Source organism: Pseudonaja textilis, chromosome 17, assembly GCF_049901715.1.
Source record: "Pseudonaja textilis isolate UNSWEBS1 chromosome 17, rPseTex1.2, whole genome shotgun sequence".
NCBI lineage: Eukaryota > Metazoa > Chordata > Lepidosauria > Squamata > Elapidae > Pseudonaja > Pseudonaja textilis.
In genome coordinates this window covers 1312541-1338389 of record NC_142006.1, presented here as the reverse complement: position 1 = coordinate 1338389, position 25849 = coordinate 1312541, and the positions used below count along the sequence as shown (strand labels likewise).

At 48.8% G+C, this 25849-nt stretch overlaps 1 protein-coding gene across 1 annotated transcript in view; it reads left to right on the top strand.

Annotated features, from left to right (window-relative positions):
• The window catches only part of NOTCH1 (notch receptor 1), a 105835-nt gene that overhangs the window by 74713 nt on the left and 5273 nt on the right, over window positions 1-25849 (top strand). The window contains 16 exon segments of the mRNA XM_087914367.1: window positions 1825-1944; window positions 4729-4881; window positions 5554-5782; window positions 7207-7408; window positions 8811-8964; window positions 9962-10146; window positions 10392-10524; window positions 11960-12217; window positions 13173-13285; window positions 14693-15261; window positions 15943-16368; window positions 17903-18051; window positions 20171-20387; window positions 21907-21997; window positions 22823-22982; window positions 24977-25272. Of these exon segments, the coding sequence (XP_087770493.1) occupies window positions 1825-1944; window positions 4729-4881; window positions 5554-5782; window positions 7207-7408; window positions 8811-8964; window positions 9962-10146; window positions 10392-10524; window positions 11960-12217; window positions 13173-13285; window positions 14693-15261; window positions 15943-16368; window positions 17903-18051; window positions 20171-20387; window positions 21907-21997; window positions 22823-22982; window positions 24977-25272 (3455 nt within the window).

Here is a 25849-nt window from a genome sequence, read left to right as displayed (position 1 = left end):
ACGACCATGTTATTAACTTCGCAAGCCGCGGGGATTCACTTAAGGAACTGTTAGCACGAAAGGTCGTAAAATGGGGGAAAAAAAACCCCTCGCTTCAGATAAGGCAAAATTCAAGAGGCGCCTCTGTTGTTTTCCTGCCTCCAAATGTTAGGATAGAAACTCACAGGACGAGATTTGCTTCTTCCCCTAAGTTTTCATCCACACCTTTTCTCCGTTGCCCCACCTCAGATTTTTCCCTCATGCCAACATCTGGACCGGGGGAGGGAGAGGGGGTTGGGCTAGATGACCTACAAGGCCCCTTCCAACTCTTGTTTATTCTGTCATTTATTTATCTCCTGCCCCAATTGTGGCCCTTTGGGGCAAAGGGTCCCTTTTTGTGTTTTTGCAAACTTTGCCCGTTGGCCCTCCCTTTCGGGACGGAGGCCCCTTGCATCACCGCCCGCGCAGGAGGGCTGCCCGTTCGGCCGCTCGGGCTGTTTCCTGCTTCCTCCCCCTGCGCAAAATGGCAACCTGTGGACAATTGGAGGAAGCCCTGGACTTTTCCTGCCTTCGCTGGTTGCAGGAGAAACAACCCAGGACATTTTGGAGGCAGGGTGTGTGTCTGTGTGTGTGTGTGTGTGTGTGTGTGTGTGTGTGTGTGTGTATCTGTCTGTGTGTCTGTGTGTGCGTGTGTGTGTGTCTGTCTGTTTGTCTGTCTGTGTCTGTGAGAGAGGGAGGAGAGAGACGGGGGAGAGGAGAGAGAGAGAGGAGAGGTGGGTAGAGAGAGAGAGAAAGAGAGGAGAGAGGGGAGGGAGAGAGAAAAAGGGGGAGAGAGGAGAGAGGTGGGTAGAGAGAGAGAAAGAGGGGAGAGAGAAGAGAAAGAGGGGGAGAAAGGAGAGAGAGAGGAGAGGTGGGGAAAGAGAGAGAGAGAGGGGAGAGGTGAGTAGAGAGAAAGAGAGGAGAGAGGGGAGAGAGAGAAAAAGAGGGAAGAGAGAGAGAGAGAGAGAGGGGACAGAGAGAGAGAGAGAGAGAGAAGAGGGGGAGAAAGGAGAGAGAGAGAGAGAGAGAGAGAGAGAGAGAGAGAGAGAAAGAGGGAGAGAGAGAGAGAGGAGAGGTGAGAGGGGGAGAGAGAGAGAGAAAGAGAGAGAGAGGGGTGAGAGAGAAAAAGAGGGAGAGAGAGACAGAAAGAGGGGAGAGAGGGGACGGGGGGAGAGAGAGGGGAGAGAGAGGGGAGAGAGCCCAGAGAAGGTTCCGGAAAACAAAGAGAAGGCCCTGACAGGAGGGAGAGAGGAGTCCGTCAGGAGGCAGGAAAGGGGGGCTGGGCCAGGGGGCTTTTCCTCCTGCCTTCTGGTCCAGGTGAGGGTCACGCACAGGTGACTTTGGAGAATGCTGTTTGGACAACTGCAGTTCCTCGAATGTGCCCGGTGTGGATGAATTCACTTCCCGAAAGGAGAAGGTCCCTTGGAGAAGGACCAAGAAGGGATGGTGGGAGGGCAGCCCCGGGCGACTGATTGCCAGAGTCCAATGTGCAACCTGTGGGAAGGTCAAAAGAGACCCCCCACCTGACATCTCAGCCGCGCTTGTGCCCTAGAGCAGGGGCTCTCCCATCTGGGCAACTCTGAGACTTGTGGACTTCCAACGCCCGGAATTCCTCAGTCGCCTTTGCAACTTGGAAGAATTCTGGGCGTTGGAAGTCCGCAAGTCTCAGAGTTGCCCAGGTGGGAGAGCCCTGCCCTAGATCCAGCCGAGGGCTTTGTGGGCAACAGGATGGAAAGGAAGCGGCCAGCGTGCCACGTAAGGCAGGCCACGGACTGCAGTGAACCCGAATTTTCTCTCCAACCCCAGGTCCCACCTGCCGGGAAGTGCTGGCACCCTGCGCGGATGGTCCCTGTAAGAATGGGGGCCAATGCAGAGAGTCGGAGGACTACGAGAGCTTCTTGTGCACCTGCCTCCCAGGCTGGCAAGGTACGAGGGGGCCTCCTGGCTTTTGCAGCCCCCCCCTTGGGGTTTCCGAGGCCACTGCCCTTCCTTCCTTCCTTCCTTCCTTCCTTCCTTCCTTCCTTCCTTCCCTGTTTCTTATTCTGATCTTCCTTCCTTCCTTCCTTCCTTCCTTCCTTCCTTCCTTCCTTCCTTCCTTCCTTCATTCATTCATTCATTCATTCCTGCTTCTTATTCTGATCTCCTTCCTTCCTTCCTTCCTTCCTTCCTTCCTTCCTTCCTTCCTTCCTTCCTTCCTTCCTTCCTTCCTTCCTTCCTTCTTCATTCTGATCCCTTCCTTCCTTCCTTCCTTCCTTCCTTCCTTCCTTCCTTCCTTCCTTCCTTCCTTTCTTCTTATTCTGATCTCCTTCCTTCCTTCCTTCCTTCCTTCCTTCCTTCCTTCCTTCCTTCCTTCCTTCCTTCTTATTCTGATCTCTTCCTTCCTTCCTTCCTTCCTTCCTTCCTTCCTTCCTTCCTTCCTTCCTTCTTATTCTGATCTCTCCCTTCCTTCCTTCCTTCCTTCCTTCCTTCCTTCCTTCCTTCCTTCCTTCCTTCCTTCCTTCCTTCTTATTCTGATCTCCTTCCTTCCTTCCTTCCTTCCTTCCTTCCTTCCTTCCTTCCTTCCTTCCTTCCTTCCTTCCTTCCCTTCCTTCTTATTCTGATCTCCTTCCTTCCTTCCTTCCTTCCTTCCTTCCTTCCTTCCTTCCTTCCTTCCCTTCCTTCCTTCTTATTCTGATCTCCTTCCTTCCTTCCTTCCTTCCTTCCTTCCTTCCTTCCTTCCTTCCTTCCTTCCTTCCTTCCTTCCTTCCTTCCTTCCTTCCTTCTTATTCTGATCTCCTTCCTTCCTTCCTTCCTTCCTTCCTTCCTTCCTTCCTTCCTTCCTTCTTATTCTGATCTCTCTCCTTCCTTCCTTCCTTCCTTCCTTCCTTCTTATTCTGATCTCCTTCCTTCCTTCCTTCCTTTCTTCTTATTCTGATCTCCTTCCTTCCTTCCTTCCTTCCTTCCTTCCTTCCTTCCTTCCTTCCTTCCTTCCTTCCTTCCTTCCTTCCTTCCTTTCTTCTTATTCTGATCTCCTTCCTTCCTTCCTTCCTTCCTTCCTTCCTTCTTATTCTGATCTCCTTCCTTCCTTCCTTCCTTCCTTCCTTCCTTCCTTCCTTCCTTCCTTCCTTCCTTCCTTCCTTCCTTCCTTCCTTCCTTCCTTCCTTCCTTCCTTCTCTGCCTCCCTCTCTTCCCAGCTACCAATAGCACTTACATACCACTTCCCAGTGCTTTCCACCTCTCTCTCTAAGCGGTTTACAAAGTCAGCCTCTTTCCCCCAACAATCTGGGTCCTCATAATTTTACCCACCTCAGAAGGACGGGAGGTTGAGTCTGAATCTTGAGCCTGGTGGGATTCGATCTGCCCAATTGCAGGCAGCCGGCAGTCAGCAGAAGTAGCCTGCGGTACCACATTTTACAAAGGTCTAAGGCAGCATTTCTCAATCTTGAGACGCTAAGGTACCCGGACTATCTTTCCCAGAATTCCCCATGGCCGCCTGGGGGGTTCTGGGAGTTAATCCACACACTTTAAAATTGCTAAAGTTGAGAATGCTGCTATAAAGAACAATATATATATTTTTTAAAACAGATCATATTTAGGTTTTACTCCAGCGCAGCCCTTCAAAATGTATATCCCTGCTCTGGATATCTACAGGCACGCAAGCTTCATCTCCCAGAATTCCCAGCGAGTAGCTACTCCACCGCCTGTGCTACTACACATCAATTCTGGGCGTTGATGTCCACCCAACTTGGAAGACTTCTGCATTTGAGCTAATTAACGGGGTTAAATAATTGTAAACATAGACATCTCCAACCTAGCCTAACGTTCCCTTTCCAGATACATCCTCCAAGTCAGCGATGAACAGTTTTGGCGGTCTGGGTGGAAATGCCTTTGGGCCTCCCAACTCCAAATTTTCACCCCTCCCTCTGCTGCACTGATTCCATTTTTTTTTTTACACGAGCTGCACATACATTGAGACGGCAAGTCTAAAGCCTTAGCTGATGCTTAATTAACGGTTTCTCAATCCTAATAAGTCTTAATTAGCTGACTACCTCAGAAGGGCCCTGCTGGATTATGGTCCCATGGTAACCAGGCCGAAGTTCTCAACTAGATCATCTCTTCTTCCACATTTCAGAGTCAAACTAGCAATCGTGGCTACCTTGGCTCCATCATTCGGGCCTTAATGAATTCTTTTCCACTTTGCTTTCTTCCTCTAGTCTTGGTACCAAGTTCTTCCCTTCGTGTGTTTTCAGTCCTGATGTGGATATGTTCTTGGGGGTTTATGGCTGTATATTAATTAGCTTCCTGCTTTATATTAATCAGTTCAGCGCCGTTATATGGAATTTTTATTTTGCTATAATCCACATTGGGCATAAGTCACGGTAAGGAGAGGTCTCTGGGTGTTCTAAAGCAGAGCTCTCCAACCTTGGCAACTTTAAGACTTGTGGACTTCAACTCCCAGAATTCCTCAGCTAGCAAAGCAAAGCTGGCTGAGGAATTCTGGGGGTTGAAGTCCACAAGTCTTAAAGTTGCCAAGGTTGGAGAGCCCAGGTTCTCAAGGGATGAAGGGCACCGTTGACCAAGAAGAAACATTACTGCCCTTCAGGGAAGAGTGGTCATTGAGTGGCTTTAGAGACGAGTGAAGAGGCCATTTTTCACAGTCATCTCTCTCTCTCTCTCTCTCTCTCTCTCTCTCTCTCTCTCTTTCTCTCTCTCTCTCCCTTCACTTATCAGGGCAAACATGTGAAATCGACATCAACGAGTGCGTGAAGAGCCCCTGTCAGAACGGTGCCACGTGCCAAAACACCAACGGGAGCTACCGCTGCATGTGCAAACCTGGTTTCGCAGGGAACAGCTGTGAAACGGACATCGATGACTGTCAACCCAGTAAGGATCCCGATGGGCCTGGGAAACACACTCCCGGGTCAGGGCTTGTCCCGACTGAGCTGGGAAGATGGGGGGCGGGGGGGACGGGGACGACACACAGCTGGGTAGCCGATCTGGTGCCTTTTAAGGCTTCTCTTCCAATGGAGAAAACTGCTTCTCCCCCTTATCATCTGGGCACACAGGAACATCTCTGCAGGCCAGTTGGTTTGGGGGGGACATTGGAGGAAAAAAGAGGTGCCCTTCCTTTGCAAAAGGAGCGAGGTGAGGGCATCCCTTGCAGTGGTTTGGACCGGTTCACCGGAACCGGTAGTAAAAAAAGAAAAAAGCCGACGATTAGCTGAAGAGGAGGAAAAAAATCCTGACACTCAGCTGAGAGCCACGCCCACTGAACCAGTGGTAAAGAATTTTAATCCCACCACTGATCCCTTGGCTTCTTATTCCAGAAACCCAGCACCATGGATTTAAATTCCTGGAAAGCCAATTCCGGGCATGTTAGAAAGCCAGGGACCCCGAGGTGTGGGGTTCCCTTTCCAGGGAGTTGAGAGGGAGTCGTTGAAGAGGTCATGGACAAGAGATACTACTAGGCTCCTTGGGAGAGGGCCCCACAGGCCCCCTTCCCTCCTCCTGGTGGTGCGAATGTGATGCCAGTCTGGTTGTCTCTCTCTCCCCCAGATCCCTGCCACAATGGGGGCTCCTGTTCTGACAGCGTCAACGGCTTTTCCTGCAACTGCCTGGCAGGCTTCCAGGGCCTCGAATGCCAGGAAGACGTGGACGAATGTGCCAGCAACCCCTGCAAGAACGGGGCCAACTGCACGGACTGCGTGAACAGCTACACCTGTACGTGCCCGTCTGGATTCAGTGGGATCCACTGTGAGCACAACACTCCAGACTGCACGGAGAGGTAGGTTGATCCAGGAGGGGCCTTTCCAACAGAACCCTTTACTGCCAGGTGAGATTGGACACACAAGGAATTTGTCTCCGGTGCATAAGCTCTCGGTGTACATACAAGCAACAAGTGATAAACCATGATCATAGTCATCCTAAAAATACATTCATCATAAATCCTAAGATACAACACTTAGTGATAGTTGTAGGATACTAAAGAAGCAATCAACATAAATCATACTAGAAAACTAAATAAAACAATATAGAATGGAATAGAATACAGAATATAGAATAGAATCGTAATATGGAATGGAATGTGATGAATAGAATAGAACAGAACAAAACAGAACAGGACAGGTGTGATTGGACACACAAGGAATTTGTCTCCGGTGCATAAGCTCTCGGTGTACATACAAGCAATAAGTGATAAACCATGATCATAGTCACCCTACTTAGTGATAGTTGTAGGATACTAAAGAAGCAATCAACATAAATCATACTAGAAAACTAAATAAAACAATATAGAATGGAATAGAATACAGAATATAGAATAGAATCGTAATATGGAATGGAATGTGATGAATAGAATAGAACAGAACAGAACAGGTGTGATTGGACACACAAGGAATTTGTCTTTGGTGAGTGTGCTGTAAGGGTACATAAAAAATAAAATACATTCATCAACAATTATAAGATAAAACACTTAGTGATAGTCATAGATTACTCTAAGCAATCAAATCATACATGGGTTACTAATACGCAATCAAAACATACTAGGAAAACAAATAAAAGAATATAAATCATAGAGATACAAGCAACACAGTTATAGTCATAAGTGGGAAGAGATAGGTAATAGGAAGGATGAGAAGAAGAATAGTAATACAGTCTTATTAAGTAATTCGACAGTGTTGAGGGAATTATTTGATTAGCAGAGTGATGGCGTTTGGGCAAAAAACTCTCCTTGTGTCTAATTGTTCTGGTGTGCTGGGCTCTATAGCGTCGTTTTGAGGGAAGGAGTTGAAACAGTTTATATGTCCGGGATGTGAGGGGTCTGTAGATGTTTTCACAGCCCCCTTTTTGATTCATGCAGTATGCGGGTCCTCCATGGAAGGCAGGTTGGCAGCCATTGTTTTTTCTGCAGTCCTAATTATCCATTGAAGTCTGTCTCTGTCCTGTTGGGTTGCAGAGCAAACAAACAATCATATGACAACTTGGAGGTGGGCAGACTTCTTCCAGAAATTCCCAGCCAGCCACAGATCCTGGGAATTGAAGTCCACCCATCTTCAGGTTCTCAAGGCAGAGAAACGTTGATCTATTCTAGGATGTGCCCGATGGATCCAAACAGACCCCTTCTGACCTGGTCCTCACGTTCATGTAAGGTCCAGCGTCTCTGAGGCCAGGGGTGAGTGACACACTATCTTTCTTCTTCCTGCCACTCAGCTCCTGCTTCAACGGGGCGACCTGTGTGGACGGCATCAACACCTTCACCTGTGTCTGCCCACCTGGCTTCACTGGCATTTATTGTGAACATGACATCAATGAGTGCGACTCCAGACCCTGTTTGAATGGAGGGACTTGCCAGGACAGCTACGGGACCTACAAATGCACCTGCCCGCAGGGGTACACTGGACTTAATTGCCAGGTATTTCCATTTCCTGTTCCAGGTGGAATATTCGGCCTGGAATTTCAAGGAGGGGAGGACAGTAGTCCTCGTCTAGTGACCCCCAATTGGCACGAGCAATGTGGTAAGGAGGTGAAGTGATTGCTAGCTGATCTCACTTCAAGTCTCCTTTGCTGCACAGACTGCAAAGGTTACAAATGCAATGGGAGTAGAATAGAATTAGAAGAAGAATTAGAAATAGAATAGAAATAGGAATAGAATTAGGAATAGAAATAAGAATTAGAAATAAAATAGAATTAGAACAAGAATTAGAAATAGACTAGAAATAGGAATAGAAATAAGAATTAGAAATAGAATAGAATTAGAAATCGAATAGAAATAGGAATAGAAATAGGAATTAGAAATAGAATAGAATTAGAAGAAGAATTAGAAATAGAATAGAAATAGGAATAGAATTAGGAATAGGAATAGAATAGAATAAGGAAGAAGAATAGAATAGAATAGAATAGAATAGAATAGAACAGAACAGAACAGAATAGAATAGAATAGATTAAACAGATTGTCAGAATTGGAGACTAACTGAGCCCAGTCCAGTCATCAACGGAAAAGCTCCAGCTTTTCCTGGCCAGGTAGCACTTTTCCTAGGTTTTTGAGCATTGCAGAACATGGTAAGGATCGGTCAGAGCCCACAACCGAGAGAATTGGGGCTGCCAGCCTGACCAAGGGGGGTCCAGTCAGCACCTATGTGAGCCTCTTGAGGGTCCCAGCGAAGCAAATGGCGGGAAACATCCCCACGATCTCTGCAAGGCAGCCCAGGTGTCAGCGGTCCAAGCAATGCACCCCTTAGAAAGCAGAACTCTGAGGCAGAAAAATTCCCCAAAGAAGAATTTATTGGGTGCCTCATCATGTTGGCACAACTGGGGAAAGCCAACTCTGAAAGTTCCCGTGGCTTTCACCCAATTAAAAAGTGACAGTTCCCCCTTTCCCCCCACTGGTGACGCTGTCCAATCAAGGTGCTGGCTGGTTGCTTGGTTACTTGTTCCTCCCTCTGGCCAGCCCCCTGTGAGAATGTCCTTGGTTCCCACAGGGAAAACTTTCTTGGTTGGGCTACAAAAATCCCATCTAGCTATTCCCCCCCTCCCCCCATTGTGTGGCAACCCTGAACCAGCCGGGTTCACTTCAGAGTTGACCCCAGGTGTATTGGTGCTCCTGTCAGGGCACTCGTAGAGTTTCAGGTGACAGAGACCAAAATGAGAAAGAGAAGCTCCCACTTCCGGCATCTCTTGGGCACCGTCCCTCGCCGGGATTGCTCTCCGAGACGTCGCTTAGCTTCTGGTTAGCCTGCGGCAGCCCCAGCACCCATGGGGGCAGCTCTTCTGACCCCTCACCCTATGCTCCGTCCTCTTCCCCCTCCTCTCTGCAGAACCTGGTCCGCTGGTGCGACTCCTCTCCCTGTAAGAATGGAGGGAAGTGCTGGCAGACCAGCAATCACTACCGCTGCGAGTGCCCGAGCGGCTGGACCGGCCTGTACTGCGATGTACCCAACGTCTCTTGTGAGGTGGCTGCGCGACGCCAAGGTGAGTCCTCCTTCCTACTCGGTTTCTCCGTGCTGGAGGGCAGGGGAACCATCCAGCAGGCGCCTCCTTCCAGGATCCTCTATCCAGAACTCCAGACAACCCGCCTTGTGGTCTGCCTGATGGGAATCCTCCTGACTGGACCGTTGGGTGAGGGGCTGAAGAGGGTGGGGTCGCCTGGGCTGGTGGCCAGAAAAAAAATGCAAGGAAGAAGAAAGGGTTTGTCCAAGCTTGGGCCTGGACACTGTGATCAGATGTCAAGGTTCCGGCAGTCACCCCCCATTAAATCATGAGTCTGGAGCCAAACTTCTAAAACTTCAAAAGGATTTATTGGGACTTAACACGCCAGCACGACCCGGGTGCAGCCGACTCTGAGACACATCATTCATTGTCACCCTTGACCCTTGAAGGTTTTCCCTTCACCCCTCTGGGTGTATCCTAATTCATATTCTCCAATGGGACACCTCCATAGTCAAGAGTCATCAATCATGCTCTCCAGTTAGAATTTTGCCCGGCAGAAACTTCGGTCACCTAGTTACTATCTCTGAAAACATTTATGGAATGTAGTTTCGGTTTTGTAAGCTGCCGCACTTGCTCCCCCCTCCCTTTCTGTTAAAGACCAGAGAAATATTTTATGAGTTGACTTTCGGCTCCCCTCACTTCATATAATTCATTGTCACCCTTGATCCTGGTTTTCCCCCAACCCCTCTGGGTGTATCGCAATTCATATTCTCCAATGGGACACATCCATAGCCCAGAGTCATCAATCAGGCTCTCCAGTTAGAATTTTGCCTGGCAGAAACTCCTTACTATCTTTGAAAACATTTATGGAATGCAGTTTCATTTTGCAATCTGCCGCATTGCTCCCCCCTCCCTTTCTGTTGACAACTCTAAAAAGACGATAGAAATAGTTTATGAGTTGACAGCCGGGTCGCTTTGTCCCTTCCTATCTGCCCCTTCCTGGCCTCCCACATTGTCTCCAATGGCCTCCCTCTTGCAGGACTGGACGTGGCCCGCCTGTGCCGAAACTCCGGCCTCTGCGTGGACAGGGGCAACACCCACTTCTGCCATTGCCAGCCTGGCTATACGGGCAGCTACTGTGAAGAGCAAGTGGATGAGTGCTCCCCAAACCCATGCCAGAACGGGGCGACCTGCACGGACTATCTAGGCGGCTATTCCTGCGAGGTAGGCTTCCCGCCCAGGAAGAATGCGAGCTAGTTGGTTTCCCCAGCCGCCGGGCGTTCGGGCCACTTTCAGGAAGGCAGGATTCCAACCTGCCACCCAGGGCCGGGTTGGGAAGGTGCCTCGAGTCAGGGACATGGGGTCCTCCCTCCCCAGGTAACCTTTGGAGGCAGGTGCCTAGGCGCTCCCTGTGGCAGGACAACCCAGCTTTGCTGCATGCTCAGAGACGTCTGCGTCTTCCTTTGCAGTGCGTGGCTGGCTACCATGGCAGGAATTGCTCGGAGGAGATAAAGGAATGTCTTTCCCACCCCTGCCAGAATGGCGGCACTTGCATTGACCTGCTCAACACCTACAAGTGCTCTTGTCCACGCGGAACCCAAGGTAGGAGACTCAAGCAGGCCAGGATTGTGTCTGTCATGCGTCAGCCGGATCTCCAGCTTGGCTGCTTGCTATCGGGTGCCATAGTATTGTGGGGGGAATGCTCGGATATTTGGGAAGGGGAAGTGAGCTGCTGTGATCCCATGAGAACTGGGAGGTTTGCACTCACGGAACATGGCGCTGCCAAAGGGAGGTGTTTACACTCCTATGGAGCCAACTCTCTGCCATCACTTCAAACTTAGTCAAAGCACCTCGTCCCGAACTCAGTGGAGTTGGGGGTTTTCTTTCCTGAGCTTGGAACGGAGGCAGGCCTGACATTAGGCGAGATCTGATTCAAACTAGCCCAAAATCGAAGAAATCGGGACCTGAGTATGTGGGCTCTTTCCCCACGAGCCACAGTGGCGCAGTGGTTAGAGGTGCAAGTACTGCAGGCTGCTTCTGCTGGCTACCGGCTGCCTGCAATTTGACAGTTCGAATCTCACCCGGCTCAAAGTTGACTCAGCCTTCCGTCCTTCCGAGGTGGGGAAAAGGAGGACCCAGATGGTTGGGGGCAAGATTCTGACTCTGTAAATGACTTAGAGAGGGTGTATCGCAATTCATATTCTCCGATGGGACACCTCCATAGCCCAGAGTCATCAATCAGGCTCTCCAGTTAGAATTTTGCAAGGCAGAAACTTTGGTCACCTAGTTACTTATCTTTGAAAACATTTATGGAATGTAGTTTCGGTTTTGTAAGCTGCCGCACTGCTCCCCCCTCCCTTTCTGTTAAAGACCAGAGAAATATTTTATGAGTTGACTTTCGGCTCCCCTCACTTCATCTAATTCATTGTCACCCTTGATCCTGGTTTTCCCCCAACCCCTCTGGGTGTATCATAATTCATATTCTCCAATGGGACACCTCCATAGCCCAGAGTCATCAATCAGGCTCTCCAGTTAGAATTTTGCAAGGCAGAAACTTTGGTCACCTAGTTACTTATCTTTGAAAACATTTATGGAATGTAGTTTCGGTTTTGTAAGCTGCCGCACTGCTCCCCCCTCCCTTTCTGTTAAAGACCAGAGAAATATTTTATGAGTTGACTTTCGGCTCCCCTCACTTCATCTAATTCATTGTCACCCTTGATCCTGGTTTTCCCCCAACCCCTCTGGGTGTATCGCAATTCATATTCTCCAATGGGACACCTCCATAGCCCAGAGTCATCAATCATGCTCTCCAGTTAGAATTTTGCCCGGCAGAAACTCCTTACTATCTTTGAAAACATTTATGGAATGCAGTTTCGTTTTGCAATCTGCCGCATTGCTCTCCCCTCCCTTTCTGTTGGCAACTCTAAAAAGTCCGTAGACGTATGTTCTGCGTTGACCCGGTGCGTAAATAAACGGGAAGGGTCCTGCCTGACTCCATGAATTGACTGGCTCCCCATGCCTCCTCCCCCCCCGCCAGGCGTACACTGTGAGATCAACATTGACGACTGCAGCCCTGCCACCGACCCGCGGACCCTGACGCCCAAGTGCTTCAACCAGGGGAAGTGCGTTGACAAGGTGGGGGGCTACAGCTGCATCTGCCTGCCCGGCTTCGTGGGAGAGCGCTGCGAGGGGGACGTCAACGAGTGCCTCTCGAACCCCTGCGACCAGCGGGGCACCCAGAACTGTGTGCAGCGAGTCAACGATTACAAGTGTGAATGCCGTCCAGGATACACGGGTGAGGGCCAAGGGGGGACCTTGGAGGCCTGGAGGTGGGCTTGGGATCTAGACTGGAGGGCAGCATCCTCCCTCCCTCCCTGCCTTCCTCCCGCTCTTCCTTCCTTCCTCTCGTTCTCAATTCCTTCCTTCCTTCCTTCCTTCCTTCCTTCCTTCCTTCCTTCCTTCCTTCCTTCCTCCTCCCTCCCTCCCTCCCTCCCTCCCTTCCTTCCTTCCTTCCTCTCATTCTCAATTCCTTCATACCTGCCTTCCTTCCTTCCATTCTCATTCTCATTCTCATTCTCATTCTCATTCTCATTCTCATTCTCATTCTCATTCCTTCCTTCCTTCCTTCCTTCCTTCCTTCCTTCCTTCCTTCCTTCCTTCCTTCCTTCCTCTCATTCTTAATTCCTTCCTACCTGCCTTCCTTTCTTCCTTCCATTCTCATTCTCTTCCCTCCCTCCCTCCCTCCCTCCCTCCCTTCCTTCCTTCCTTCCTTCCTTCCTTCCTTCCTTCCTTCCTTCCTTCCTTCCTCATTCTTAATTCCTTCCTACCTGCCTTCCTTTCTTCCTTCCATTCTCATTCTCTCTCCCTCCCTCCCTCCCTCCCTCCCTCCCTCCCTCCCTCCCTCCCTCCCTTCCTTCCTTCCTTCCTTCCTTCCTTCCTTCCTTCCTTCCTTCCTTCCTTCCTTCCTTCCTTCCTTCACTCCCTGAATGCAGCTCCCACCGGTTCTTCATTGGGGAGGAACTTAATCGGGGTCCTTAAGCAGCAAAAGAAAGGGAAGCAAGGAAAAAGTGCCCAAGCTTTCGTCACAACTCACACAAAGCGGTGGCCCACTTCCACCAAAGGTTTCCAAGCCCCGAGGGAGGCAGGCCCACCCTTCGCCCAGAACGGCAGAGGAGAAAGCTTGGACCCCGAATTCCATCTGAAGCTCCCCCCTCCCCCTCCCTTTTTGGGCTCTCTCTCTCTCCTTCCAGGACGGCGTTGTGAAACGGTCTTCAATGGCTGCCAGAAGGGTCTTTGCCAGAACGGGGGCACCTGCGCCGTGGCCAGCAACACAAAACACGGCTACATCTGCAAGTGTCCTCCGGTATGTGGCTGGCCGGCATTTGTTTGGGCAGAGGCAGAAGGAGGGGGGGGGATGGGTGGGGGGGCTCAGGCGGGACGCTGAAGCCCACACTTCTCCACACCTGGATTGTGGTGGGACGGGCGGAGCCGGCTTCCTTCAAGACTTAGCGGGCTGAGTTTGCCCCAGGTGGGAAACTGAGCCAGCTTTCGGGAGGGTCTCTCGGGGCACCCCCAGGGGGGAAGTTTCATGGTTCCACACCTAGTTGCAAACAGAGGAATTACAGACAAGTCCTTGGCTTACGACGTTAACCGAGCCCACAGTTTCATTTGTGCGTCAAAATGCTCGTGAAATGGGGAAGGGCTGTTTTCGAGGGACAGAGCTCACCTAGAGTCCAGGGTCCAGTCCTTCCAAAGGGTCCAGAGAAAGGGAAAGGAGGGATTGGGGGCCAGAGGTCTCAGCAGGAAGGTCCAAGAAGACAAAGGGAAGAGTCTGGAAGTATTGTGCCACCAGAAGAGGACGAGGCTCAGGGGCAGGAAAAAGGCAGAGAATCTCCTTTTGTGTGGAATGTGGAACTCCAGAACTCTAGGGAGTGGCTGTGATGACCCAAAGGGGCGTGGCACAAAAAGCAACAAAGTCCCCAAAGTAGCTAAAAGTCCCTTTAATTCCTCCAACTTGGCCCCCAATGTCCAGTTATCATCGGCTGGAGAAAAAACTTTCCCAAGAACAGTTTTTAAAGGGGAGAAATTCCGTCCGAACCATACATATAAATTATAAATAAAAACCAACACAAGCGATTAACGAGACAGGGCAGGATAAGGAATTGCAGAACTCAAAAGATAATGAAACACACACAGTTGGGAGGACGACGCCAGAGCCCAGATAAGACGTGACAAACAAAGATAATGCACGCTTTGCTTCCAGCAAGGTACGGTGGGCAAACGCTCTTTTTAAATCCTGTTTTCCCAGCTGCAGCTAATGAAGGGAATCAGGGCCCTTTTCTGCCCCGTAACCCACGTTGCTCCCTTCTCCGTTTTTCCCTGCGTGCCCTAGGATGAAGAAGGGATGGCCCTGGGTCTTCCTCTGAATGCCCAGCCGGCCTGTGCCCTTCCCCAGTTTCCTCCACAGCCACCAGAGCCACACTCCCATTCCCTGTCAGCTGCTCAGCCTCCCCCTCGGAATCAGATTCCAACAGGGGCAGGACAGCGGTTATGAAACCTCACAGTTCTAAGGAGTGGATGTGGAACCCCACAATTCTAGAAAGGCGGCTTTTGATGGCACTTAGGACAGACCTGAGAGCCCTCTGATGGCAGTCCCCAAGGCCAGGGCTGGGGTACCACCCCCGCTTGGCCAGATGGCCCCTGATCTGGAGCTCTTGTCCCCCCGAGTCTGGTTGGTCCTTCCTTCATTTCCGCCTTCTTCCCCGCTCAGGGCTTGGACGGCATCACGTGTGAAAACGACCTGCGCAGCTGCGGGACGCTGCGGTGCCTGAACGGCGGCACCTGCGTCGCCAGCGCCAGGCAGTCCAGGTGCATGTGCGCGCCGGGTTTCACCGGCCCCGAGTGCCAGTTCCCCCCGCACAGCCCGTGCCACTCGGGCCCCTGTTACAACGAGGGCACATGCCAGTTCCTCCCGGAGCCGCCCCACTACCGCTGCCTCTGCCCCGTCAACTTTAACGGCCTGAACTGCCACCTCCTGGACTTCGAATTCCCCGGGGGGCCTGGCCAGGACATCCCCCCTCCCCTGGTGGAGGAGAAGTGCGAAATCCCCGGCTGCCCCAGCCTCGCTGGCAACAAGATCTGCAACATCAAGTGCAACAACCACGCCTGCAGCTGGGACGGCGGGGACTGCTCGCTCAACTTCAACGATCCCTGGAAGAATTGCACCCAGGCCCTGCAGTGCTGGAACTACTTCAACGACGGCAAGTGCGACGTCCAGTGCAACAACAGCGGCTGCCTCTACGACGGCTTTGACTGCCAGAAGGTTGAGCTGCAGTGCAAGTAAGTGGCTGCGGGCGGTTGGCCAGCACCTGGGGCATGAGGCACTTGGGCCCAACTCTTCCTTTGGGAAGGGAATGAAGCCAGGGGCTAAATTTGCTGGGCCGAAGAGACCCTCAGCAGCTTCCCTTTGTGGTGATTGCTCATCCTTCCCAATCTAGCTGTCAATCCAGGGGAGACAGGATAGCAGTCTTCCAATATTGGAGGGAGGAGGGCGGGGTCAAGCTATTCTCCAAAGCACCCGAAGGCCAGACGAGGAAGAATGGACGGAAGTTGTCCAACCTGGAAATAAGGAGGAATTTCCTGACAGTGAGAACAGTCAACGCATGGAACATGAAAGATGCCTTCAGAAGTTGTGGGAGCTTTGTCCCTGGGGGCTTTCAAGAAGAAGCTAGACTGCCATCTGTCAGAAATGGTGTAGGGTTTCCTGCTTGGGCAGAGGGTTGGGCTAGATGACCTACAAGGTCCCTTCCAACTCTGTTAATCTGTCAATCCTTGTGATTTATATAAAGTCAGTGTCTCTGAAACCCGAATTGCAGTGGTCTTTCGTGCCAGGTGATCTGATCTGGCTACCTGTGGCAGGCAACGTATCCTCTGCTGCGTCTCCACCATAGGGCATTCAGAGATACACTGCTCCTGAAAGTGGAGGCTCCATTCACTCATTTCTTCCCTCCCTCTTGGCAGTCCTCTCTACGATCAGTACTGCAAGGACCATTTCTCCGACGGCAACTGTGACAAGGGCTGCAACAGCGCCGAGTGCGAATGGGACGGCCTGGACTGTGCCAACCACGTGCCCGAGAGGCTCGCCGATGGCACCCTGGTCATTGTGGTCCTCATCAGCCCCGACGTCCTGAGGAACGACTCTCTCAACTTCCTGCGGGAGCTCAGCCGGGTCCTGCACACCAACGTGGTTTTCAAGAAGGACGCCAAGGGGGAGTCCATGATCTTCCCTTATTTCGGGAATCCGGAAGAGCTGAAGAAGCACCGCATCAAGAGGTCAGCGGACGGCTGGCCGGACGTGTCCGAAGTGGTGGTCAGCGTGACGGAAGCTCTCCACTCGACGCTCAGCCGGAGGCCAAAGAGAGAGCTGGACCAGGTGGAAATCTACGGGTAAGCAGGCCACTGCGGCGTGTGTGTGTGTGTGCGTGTGTGTGTGTGTGTAGTTGAGAGCAGGGATCTCCAACCTTGGCCACTTTAAGCCTGGCGGATTTCAACTCCCAGAATGCCCCGGGCAGCTGTCTGGGAGTTGAAGTCCTCCAGGCTTAAAGTGGCCAAGGTTGGAGACCCCCTGCCTGGTCTAGGACAAGGCGGAGACCCTAAATAGAAACTCCTCGATTTGACAACAGTTCATTTTGTGTCTGTAGAGATTCTCCATCCTCCAGGTCACGGTTGTGCCAAAGGTGCTTTTTTCCGGAGGCCACTGGACTTCGATTGTTTTCTCTTTGAAGATGTTTCGCTTCTCATCCCAGAAGCTTCTTCTGCTCTGACTGGACAGTGGAGAAGGGAAGGATTTATACTCCTTGCAGACAGCTGGTCATTGGCTTCCTTTTTAGAGGGTCATTGAAGCACTTGAAGGTTTATCTAAATGGCTACATGAATCTCTACAGACTTTTAGCTGTACAGTTTGGGATGGACCCCTTTGGAATGGGGTGGGAGGAGGGATGGATCCCCAGAGGGAAAAAATTGCAGACTACAGGAAGCATTTGCACCACTCAGGTGACCCTGAGGACACAGACAAACCTCCAGGTGCCCTCAATGACTCTCTTAAAAGGATGCAAATGACCGGCTGTGTGCAAGGAGTATAAATCCTTCCCTTCCCCACCACCATCCAGTCAGAGCTGAGGAAGCTTCTGGGATGAGAAGTGAAACGTCTTCAAAGGAAAAAAAAATAAGAAAGTCCAGTTGCCTCCTGAAAAAAAGGGCTTTTGGGACATTCAAGGAGAATAGCCCAAAGGCCGGTGCTGAGTGCCTCTTGCCTCACCCAGCACAACACAGGGGATCCTCGAGTTACAGCCAGATTAAGCTCCAAATTTCCATTGCTTAAGCAAGACAGTTAAGTGAGTTTTACCCCATTTTATGACCTCTCTTGCCACGGTTGCTAAGAGAAATCGCAGCAATTGCTAAGTCGGTCGTAACTTGGTTGTTCAATGAACCTGGCTTGACCGCTGACTTTGCTTGTCAGAAGTGTCGGCTGCCATATAGCCTGAGAAAGTGGGAGGGCGATGATTTCAATTCAGTAGCTCTAAGTGGACAAAATAAAATTCTTTTCGGTAGTTCAAGGTCACAGGAGGAAATTAGGATCTTACTTTGGGATGGATCGTGATTGGGCCCTGTGATGTCATGACGGCCAAGTTGGGGATAGATTTGTAGTTTGGGAAATTGTGGGAAGCCCGAAAACTTTTAGTTTCCGGTTTCCACAGATGTGCCGGGTGCTATTTTAATAAAGGTACTTTTGAGATGTGTTTGTCTCGGAGTTACTGATCGGAATGGAGGTTTGCTGGAACCCGGGACAATGCGACCGTCGTAAATATGAACCATGCTGGAGAGTTCCACCTTGAGGCCAGCGCACCACCACTCCTCCTTCCAACCGGGACAGTCTTGTTTATCTCTGTACGTCCTCCCTTTCTCTATTTGACACCTGCAGGTCTATCGTTCACCTGGAAATCGACAACCGGCAATGCATCCAGGCCTCCTCTCAGTGCTTCCAAAGTGCCAACGACGTAGCGGCATTCCTGGGCGCCTTGGCCTCCAGCGACAGCTTGGACATTCCCTACAAGATCGAAGCTGTGAAAAGTAAGCTGTCCTGACCCAGCTCCCCAAACACGACGTGTGTCCAACAATAATAACATAAATCGCCAATTCACATTATCAAATGCCTTTTGTGCATCTAGAAATATCAAAGCCATTTGTTTTTCAGGATGTTGCCTCATAGTATTCCAAGGTATCCAAAATTACTCTTATATTATCTTTAATTTGTCTCTTTGGCAGAAATCTATTTTGGTCAGAATGAATGAAGTTATTTAAATATTATTTAAGTCTTTCTGCCAATATTGAAGAAAAGATTTTATAATCTGCGTTTAGTAGGGAAATAGGTCTATAGTTCTTAATTTGCAATGGATCAGCCTCCTCTTTTGGAATAAGTGTGATATATGCTTCTGACCATGATTTGGGTATCTTCTTCTTTAACATAACTTCATTCATAACTTCTAGCGATGGGAGATTCAACAATTCTTGTAATGTTTTATAAAATTCTGCCAGAAGTCCATCTGCGCTTGGTGCCTTTCCATTATTTTGCTTCTTGAGTGCTTCAGTTAACTCCATCATAGTTATATTGCTATCTAACATTTTTTCAGTCTCTTTAGGTATCTTGGGTAAATTAGCATTCTGTAAATACTGCTTAACTCTTTCCTCATCAATATTCTCTGCTTATATAATTTCCCATAAAAGTCTCGAAGGATTTCCTTCTTCTCTTTACTGCCATGGCAAACTTGGCCTTGATCATCTATTAACTGCAATATTTTCCTTGATTCTTTCTCCTTTCTTAGTTTATATGCTAACCATCTACCTGGTTTGTTTGCATCTTCAAAGTAGTTCTGTTTAGCACCTCTAATTTTCTGTGCTAATTCTTCTTTCTCTATTTGACCCATTTTGTGTTTAATTATATCCATTTTTAGCTTGATGTCCTTTTTCTGTGACATTTTCTGTAGTTCTTTTTCAAGTCTTTTATGCTCATCCTCTAGAGCCTTAGAGGCTAGCCTTTTCATAGTATTCCTTTTCCTTGTATAGTCTATTATCAAGCCTCTAGCATATGCCTTCATTGTATCCCATACATTGATCCATCTTAGTTGCTGTTCTCTGCACTTTTTCCAAAGTCTTAACATCTTTTTTTGTAGTATGGCGATCAAGATTGATTGCAGTACTCCAGGTGTGGCCTTATCTCTATATTGTCATCTGTTAAAATATCCACCTGGCATCGAAGCCGTGTAGTTAGGGGTTCAGTTTCCCAATATCAAAACTTGTTTGGTTTCTAATCTTACAGAATGTGAGCAAGCCATGTTCCTCAGCGTCGGCATTGACATGCGGACTTCAACACCCAGAATTCCCTAGCTGCCCATGCTGGCTGGGAAATTCTGGGAGTTGAAACCCACCACATGCTTAAAATTAGCAAGGTTGAGAAATAGCGGATTAAAGTTAATAATGGGTTTTACAGTTCGTGGCTAATTCCACCCGATGCAACTCGATACGCTTCTTGAGTTAAAAGACCCAGCACAGGCCCCCCCAATACACACATGTGCCCCGCCTGTGCCTAATGTACAACATACAAGCCAATTCCTGTAAAATAACAGGTGTTAAAACATGGCAGCGAAGAGTCCCGTATGCAATGAATTGAATACCCTGTAAAAAGAAAAATCCCGTCCCCTTGCTACTCGTTGGAAGCGGGGAAAGAAGAAAACTTCTCAACTTTTGTCTCCCCTCCGGAATTTATTTCAAAATAATTATTGCAAGGGAAGGAGGAGGGGGGGAAGCTGCCCCAGACCTTCTAATCGATCCGTGACATGTGAAGAGCTGAAGTGTGCGCCTCCCAAATCCTCCTCAATCCTTTGGATTTAACCGCTCAATGTGGAATCCAATGATTTGAAATGGGCTAATCCTTTTTTCTCCTAAAGGAAAATAAGCTTTTTCCCCCCAGTGCAGCAACGGAGGGTTTGCACTGCTGATGAACCACATCGAAATTCTCCTCCTCCTCCTCCTCCTCCTCCTCCTCCTCCTCCTCCCGGGGATCTGGATAGGGAGGGGTGGGGTGGGGGGGACGAGTGGTGGGGCTGCTTGGACCTCAGTTTTCCCGTCTCCTGGCTGGGGTGCACCTTCCCTCGGTCTCACCTTGGTCCTCCTCTTGGCTTTTGTGTCCTAGGTGAAACCGCCGACCCGCCCAGCAGCAGCCAGTGGTATCCTATGTATGTGGTGGGACCGCTTCTCTTTCTCCTCTCCTGCATTGGCATCGGCGTTTTGGCAACTCGCAAGCGGCGCAGGGAACATGGGCATCTCTGGTTCCCGGAAGGCTTCAAAGTGAACGAATCCAGCAAGAAGAAGCGCCGGGAACCGCTGGGAGAGGATTCCGTGGGGCTGAAGTGAGTAATCCCACCCCCTTGCCTTCTTTTCCCCTCCTTGCAGAAGTTGGGATCTGAACCGGATCCTCTGACCGATCCTAGAGAGTTGTTCGCTCTCTGTCCGGTTCACGCAAATAGCATCGAACTGTTGTCTTAACGGGACATCTGGTTGAAGAGGGATGGGATTTATTTGCTTAGGGATTTATTTATTTTTTTTAAAAGCATGAGAATGAGCACAGCAGTGGCAGCTCATTAACCCCAATTTAGCGTGTTGGGCTCTTTAATGTCTACTGCATGCCAGCTTTGAGTTCCATTTAGCCAGAGAAACTCAGCTGGGACTAAAACTTTATTTAGAAAATTTATATTGCCACCTACTCGCGCATAGCAACTCAAGGCAGCCTAGAAAGGGCATTCAAAACATCGTATACAAGAAATAAAAATAATAAAATAGTATGTTATTTTTCGAAGCGTTTTGAAGTTTGGCTTCCTTTTTCAGTCCAGGGGAAATAGAGGCCAGTAATAGTCCTGTGATTTTGTGAAAGGGGCTGCTTTTCTGCCCCACACAGGACGAATTGTAGGAAACACACCTCTTTGGCTGCTGCCTCTTTGGCCCTGGGTGGTGGGGGGCATCTGTTGGAAGTGGGGTGTGGGTGGGTGGGTGTATTATTGATTTGTGCTGTTTTCTCTCAGTGGGTGTCCTGAGTAAATTTTAGAATACGGGTGGGATCAAAAGTCTCACCTTTATTTTCACTGGCTTCTAAGAGGACTTTAATTTTTCATTCAAGAATGATCACAGGTGACGAAGTAATTGGTTATATTTTATGGCCTCTCAGGCTCTCCACGTTGCCTTCTCTCTCTTTTAAGTGCATATAGAAGTGCATATATCATTTGATGTTTTTAATACCTCAGCACTGTGGGCTTTCTTTTAAAAAAGACAGCCTACGTGTATTTTATATTGTGTAGTTTTAGTACCTTCTCCTGAAAAAAGATCCAATGATAGCACATTTTTTAAAAAGAGATATTTCTTTTTTTAAAGGAGAGAAAAAGGTCTGGTGGTTTTACAAGGGTCCCGAAGGGTCAAACCGTTGAAGGCGACAAATGAAACCCCTGCATTGTCCAGCTCATATAACCCCGAAGGGAGCATCCAGAGTTTATACAAATAGATTGATTTTATGTAGAATATACACACAAGCACATCACCCAAACCGCTCTGTTTCTACTACATCTGGCATTCTGGGTCTTAATTTTAATTCCTTGCTATTTTTTTTAAAAAAAACTTAGTTTGACTTCTGTAGAAAGGTTCCAAAATCATTACATTTTAAGGAGGTTTTTTTGGGGGGGGGGGGGATTTACACCCTCAGCATGGATAAAAGGTTGAACTGTTAGAATAATGGGGTCTTTTTATTTAGCTTGTCTAGTCTTTACTCCACTTCGTTTTGTGGACAGCCATTGGAATTGGTTGCCGGGCTATTTCCCTCCGTGGATTTAATTCCTTTAATTCCTTCCTTTCCTCCGTTTCCCCCAACCCTTTGCCCTCTAGACCCTTGAAAAATGCTTCAAATGGGACCCTGATGGACGACAACCAGAACGAGTGGGGCGATGAAGAGACTCTGAACACCAAGAAATTCCGAGTAAGCTCCTCAGGGATGCTTTGCTTTGGGCCAGATTTTTCTTCCTAACCGCTTCTCATTCAGTCTGGATTTGGGGAACTCGGGGTTTTTTGTCAAAGAAGAAGAGAATTTCACAGAAGGAGCGTGCAATTCCACACATATATTACAGCTTCATGCAGCGACTAAAGCTGTCCCTACCTTGCTAAAACCCAACCAAGAACGACACATGGAGCCTGATATTGCAATTCTTGCAATTCTTCACCGATGGCTTCAACGATTCCCTTGCGTGGTGCAGCCCCCAGTCCCGCTGTCTCCAGCCTAGGGGTCTGGCCAGGATGGGTTGGAAGCAGTCATTCTGTGGGGGCTTTTTCAGATCGGGAAGTTGGGGGGGGGGGGCAGGGGGGAGAGCTTTGCAAAGACGCCATGAAAAACACGTCTAGAACAATAGAAGGAGCAAAACTTCACTGAGAGAAAGTCAAAAATCCCCAGGAATAAAGTTAGGACCACAAAGGTGTATGGGGTTATTTGCCTGACAGGAAAATGCTGAGAAATAGCAGGATAGAGTTTAGTGCAAGGTGATTTTTTTTGGATCTTTACAGGCCCACCCCTTGGATGAATGGGCCCATCAGTGCTTCCGTGTGGAGAATTACATATTTGAAAATACACACGCTCTGTTTTTTCCTCTCATCGTTTTTCCTCCTTCATGGTTCTCTGTGGAGGAGGCAGCTGATACCCTTGGCTCCCCGCACCCCCATAGCATTTTGAGAACAAGGGCATAAAAACAGCGAACAGAGGCATCTTTGGCGGGTGGATCCTCACCTGACTTCTCCATCCCTCTCTTCCCAGGTCGAGGAACAGGTGATGCTGCCCGATGACCAGACTGACCACAGGCAGTGGACGCAGCAGCATCTGGACGCAGCCGACCTGCGCATTTCCTCCATGGCCCCCACCCCACCCCAGGGGGAGATCGACGCCGACTGCATGGATGTTAACGTCCGAGGGCCAGGTAGGACAAGGAGCCTTTGGGTCTTTGGCACGAGAGCGAATGATGGACCGCTACACGATCCAGTCGGTAGCCTGGATTCTGGAAAAGATCCTCCCCCCCCCAATTTCCAGGTGGCCTCAACCCTGCCTGCCTTCCTCGTTTTGAATTTATTTTATTGCCTTTCATAATATAAGATCCAAATTAAAGATTAAAGACAATAGGGAAACGGGGAGGAGGAAAGAAAAGGTGGGATAGGGTGGAAAAGAACAAAGAAGCAGCAAAATCCAAATTTTTGGAGCACAGTAGAATAAAAGTTATAAGGTAAAGCCTCAACGTTTTATTTTTACATACTTAGTATAGACTAGCCATCTCTATAACCACAGATCTAAATCAAACTTGCATTTTTCCTGCCCGAGCACGAAGTCTAGAAGGAGTTTCTAAGCAGCCAAAAAAATAAAATAAATGTATTACTTTTTTTAATTATTAAAACAGTGGATTTGCCCTTATCCGCCTCCTCCACCCAGCCATTCCTCCAGGTTGGGGATTAATAGGTCTTTCCATTTTTGCACCTAAAGAATTCTTGCTGCAGTCAGCAGGTACAACCAATCCCACATTTTTTTCCAAGTTCCTTATCCAGCAGTCCAGTCCTGCCTTGTCTTTCAAAAGACCCGGGAGCTCCTTTTAATTATATCAATGGTCTTCCGGTGTTGATGTTTTGATTGTTTGATTATTTGCTATTTTAAAAAATAATTGTTAGCCACCCCGAATTGTGTGGTGAGTGGGTGACCATCTAAATCGCAGTAATGATGAGCGGAGCTGCCTAGTGAAAATCCACAACATGATCTGTGTGTTCTTATCAGGGTGCTGGTTTCACATTTGGGGGGGCTCCTTTCGTTTATCTCTGTGGCAGGAAAGTGCAGTATAAGTCTGGCCAGTATCAATAGGTCTAAATTGCAGACTTGGGCAAATAGGGAAAAAAAGAAAAAATAGAGGTCCACGGAGCAAAGAGAGGGAGATAGATAATGAGAACAACCTGGATGATGGACTCAGTTGTTTCACAAAATGTTTCCTCTTGAACAACTGAGCATGGAGTCCCATTTCGTTCTGATTCTTCCCAGGTGAAGCGCTTTTTTTTTTAGTTCTTGTGGCATTGTGCCGGACGCTGGTAACGGACAAAACCAAAGGATATTATATTATATTATATTATATTATATTATATTATATTATATTATATTATATTATTTATTATATTTATTATATTATATTATATTATTATTATATATTATATTATTATATATTACATTATACTATATTAGAGTAGAGTAGAATAGAATAACAGAACAGAATAGAGTAGAGTAAAGCAGAAGAGAAGAGAAGAGTTGGAAGGGAGGTCTTCTAGTCCAGCCCCCTCCTCAAGCAGGAGAGCCTATATCATCTCAGACAAATGGTTGTCCAGTCTCTTCTTAAAAACCTCCAGTGATAAAGCACCAACAACCTCTGGTGGCAAGCTGTCCCACTGGTTAACTGTCCTCGCTGTGAGGAAGCCTCTCCTTAATTCCAGGTTGCTTCTCTCTCGGATTAGTTTCCATCCAGTTTTTTTTGTCCAGCCTTCTGGTGCTTTGGAGAAGAGGCTGACCCCACCCCCCTCCTCTTTTTTTTTGTGGCAACCCCTTCGATCGGGAGGCTCAAACTCAAGGCCCATGGGGTGTTTAGCTCTGGCCCATGGGGCTGCCCTGGAAATAGTGAAGGATCGGCCCGCAGTGTCTCTACCAGCGAAAACGGGGCCGAGGGCTGCAGGAAGATTCCCCCCAACCCCACCTGGGCCACCACAGGTGTCCCCTGGCAAGAGTGACATCAAGCTGGCCACGCCCACCCCAGCTGTGCCCATCTGCCCCGCCCCCCGAGGTCAAAGACAACCCTGATGCGACCCTCCATGAAATCGAGCCCCCAATTCCCCAGCCGGCCTGGCCTTCCGGCTGCGGTGACCGACGGCTTCCTCTTCCTTCTTTGGCCAGATGGATACACGCCCCTGATGATCGCCTCCTGCAGCGGAGGAGGGCTGGAGACGGGCAACAGCGAGGAGGAGGAGGACACCCCGGCGGTCATTTCGGATTTCATCTACCAGGGAGCCAACCTGCACAGCCAGACGGACCGCACGGGAGAGACGGCTCTCCACCTGGCTGCCCGTTACGCGCGCTCGGATGCCGCCAAGCGGCTGCTGGAAGCCAGCGCCAATGCCAACATCCAGGACCACATGGGCAAGACACCCCTCCATGCAGCCGTGTCTGCAGATGCCCAGGGCGTCTTCCAGGTCAGCAGACGCCTCTGCCCCGCTCCTTCCCACCAAGTGGGGGCGGGGTTTTGTTTTTTTGTTTTGTAAATCTTTTATTCTATCTATCTATCTATCTATCTATCTATCTATCTATCTATCTATCTATCCATCCATCCATCTATCTATCTATCTATCTATCTCTGTCTATCTATCTATCTATCTATCTATCTATCTATCTATCTATCTATCTATCTATCTATCTATCATCTCTATCTCTATCAAGCCATCCATCTACCATCTATCTCTATCTTTCTATCATCTATATCTCTATCTATCTATCTCTATCTCTACATCTATCTATCTATCTATCTATCTATCTATCTATCTATCTATCTATCTATCTATCGGTCATCTCTCTCTCTATATATCTATATCTATATCTATATCTATATCTATATATATATATATATATATCTATATCTATCTATCTCTATCTATCTATCTATCTATCTATCTATCTATCTATCATCTCTATCTCTATCAAGCCATCCATCTACCATCTATCTCTATCTTTCTATCATCTATATCTCTATCTATCTATCTCTATCTCTACATC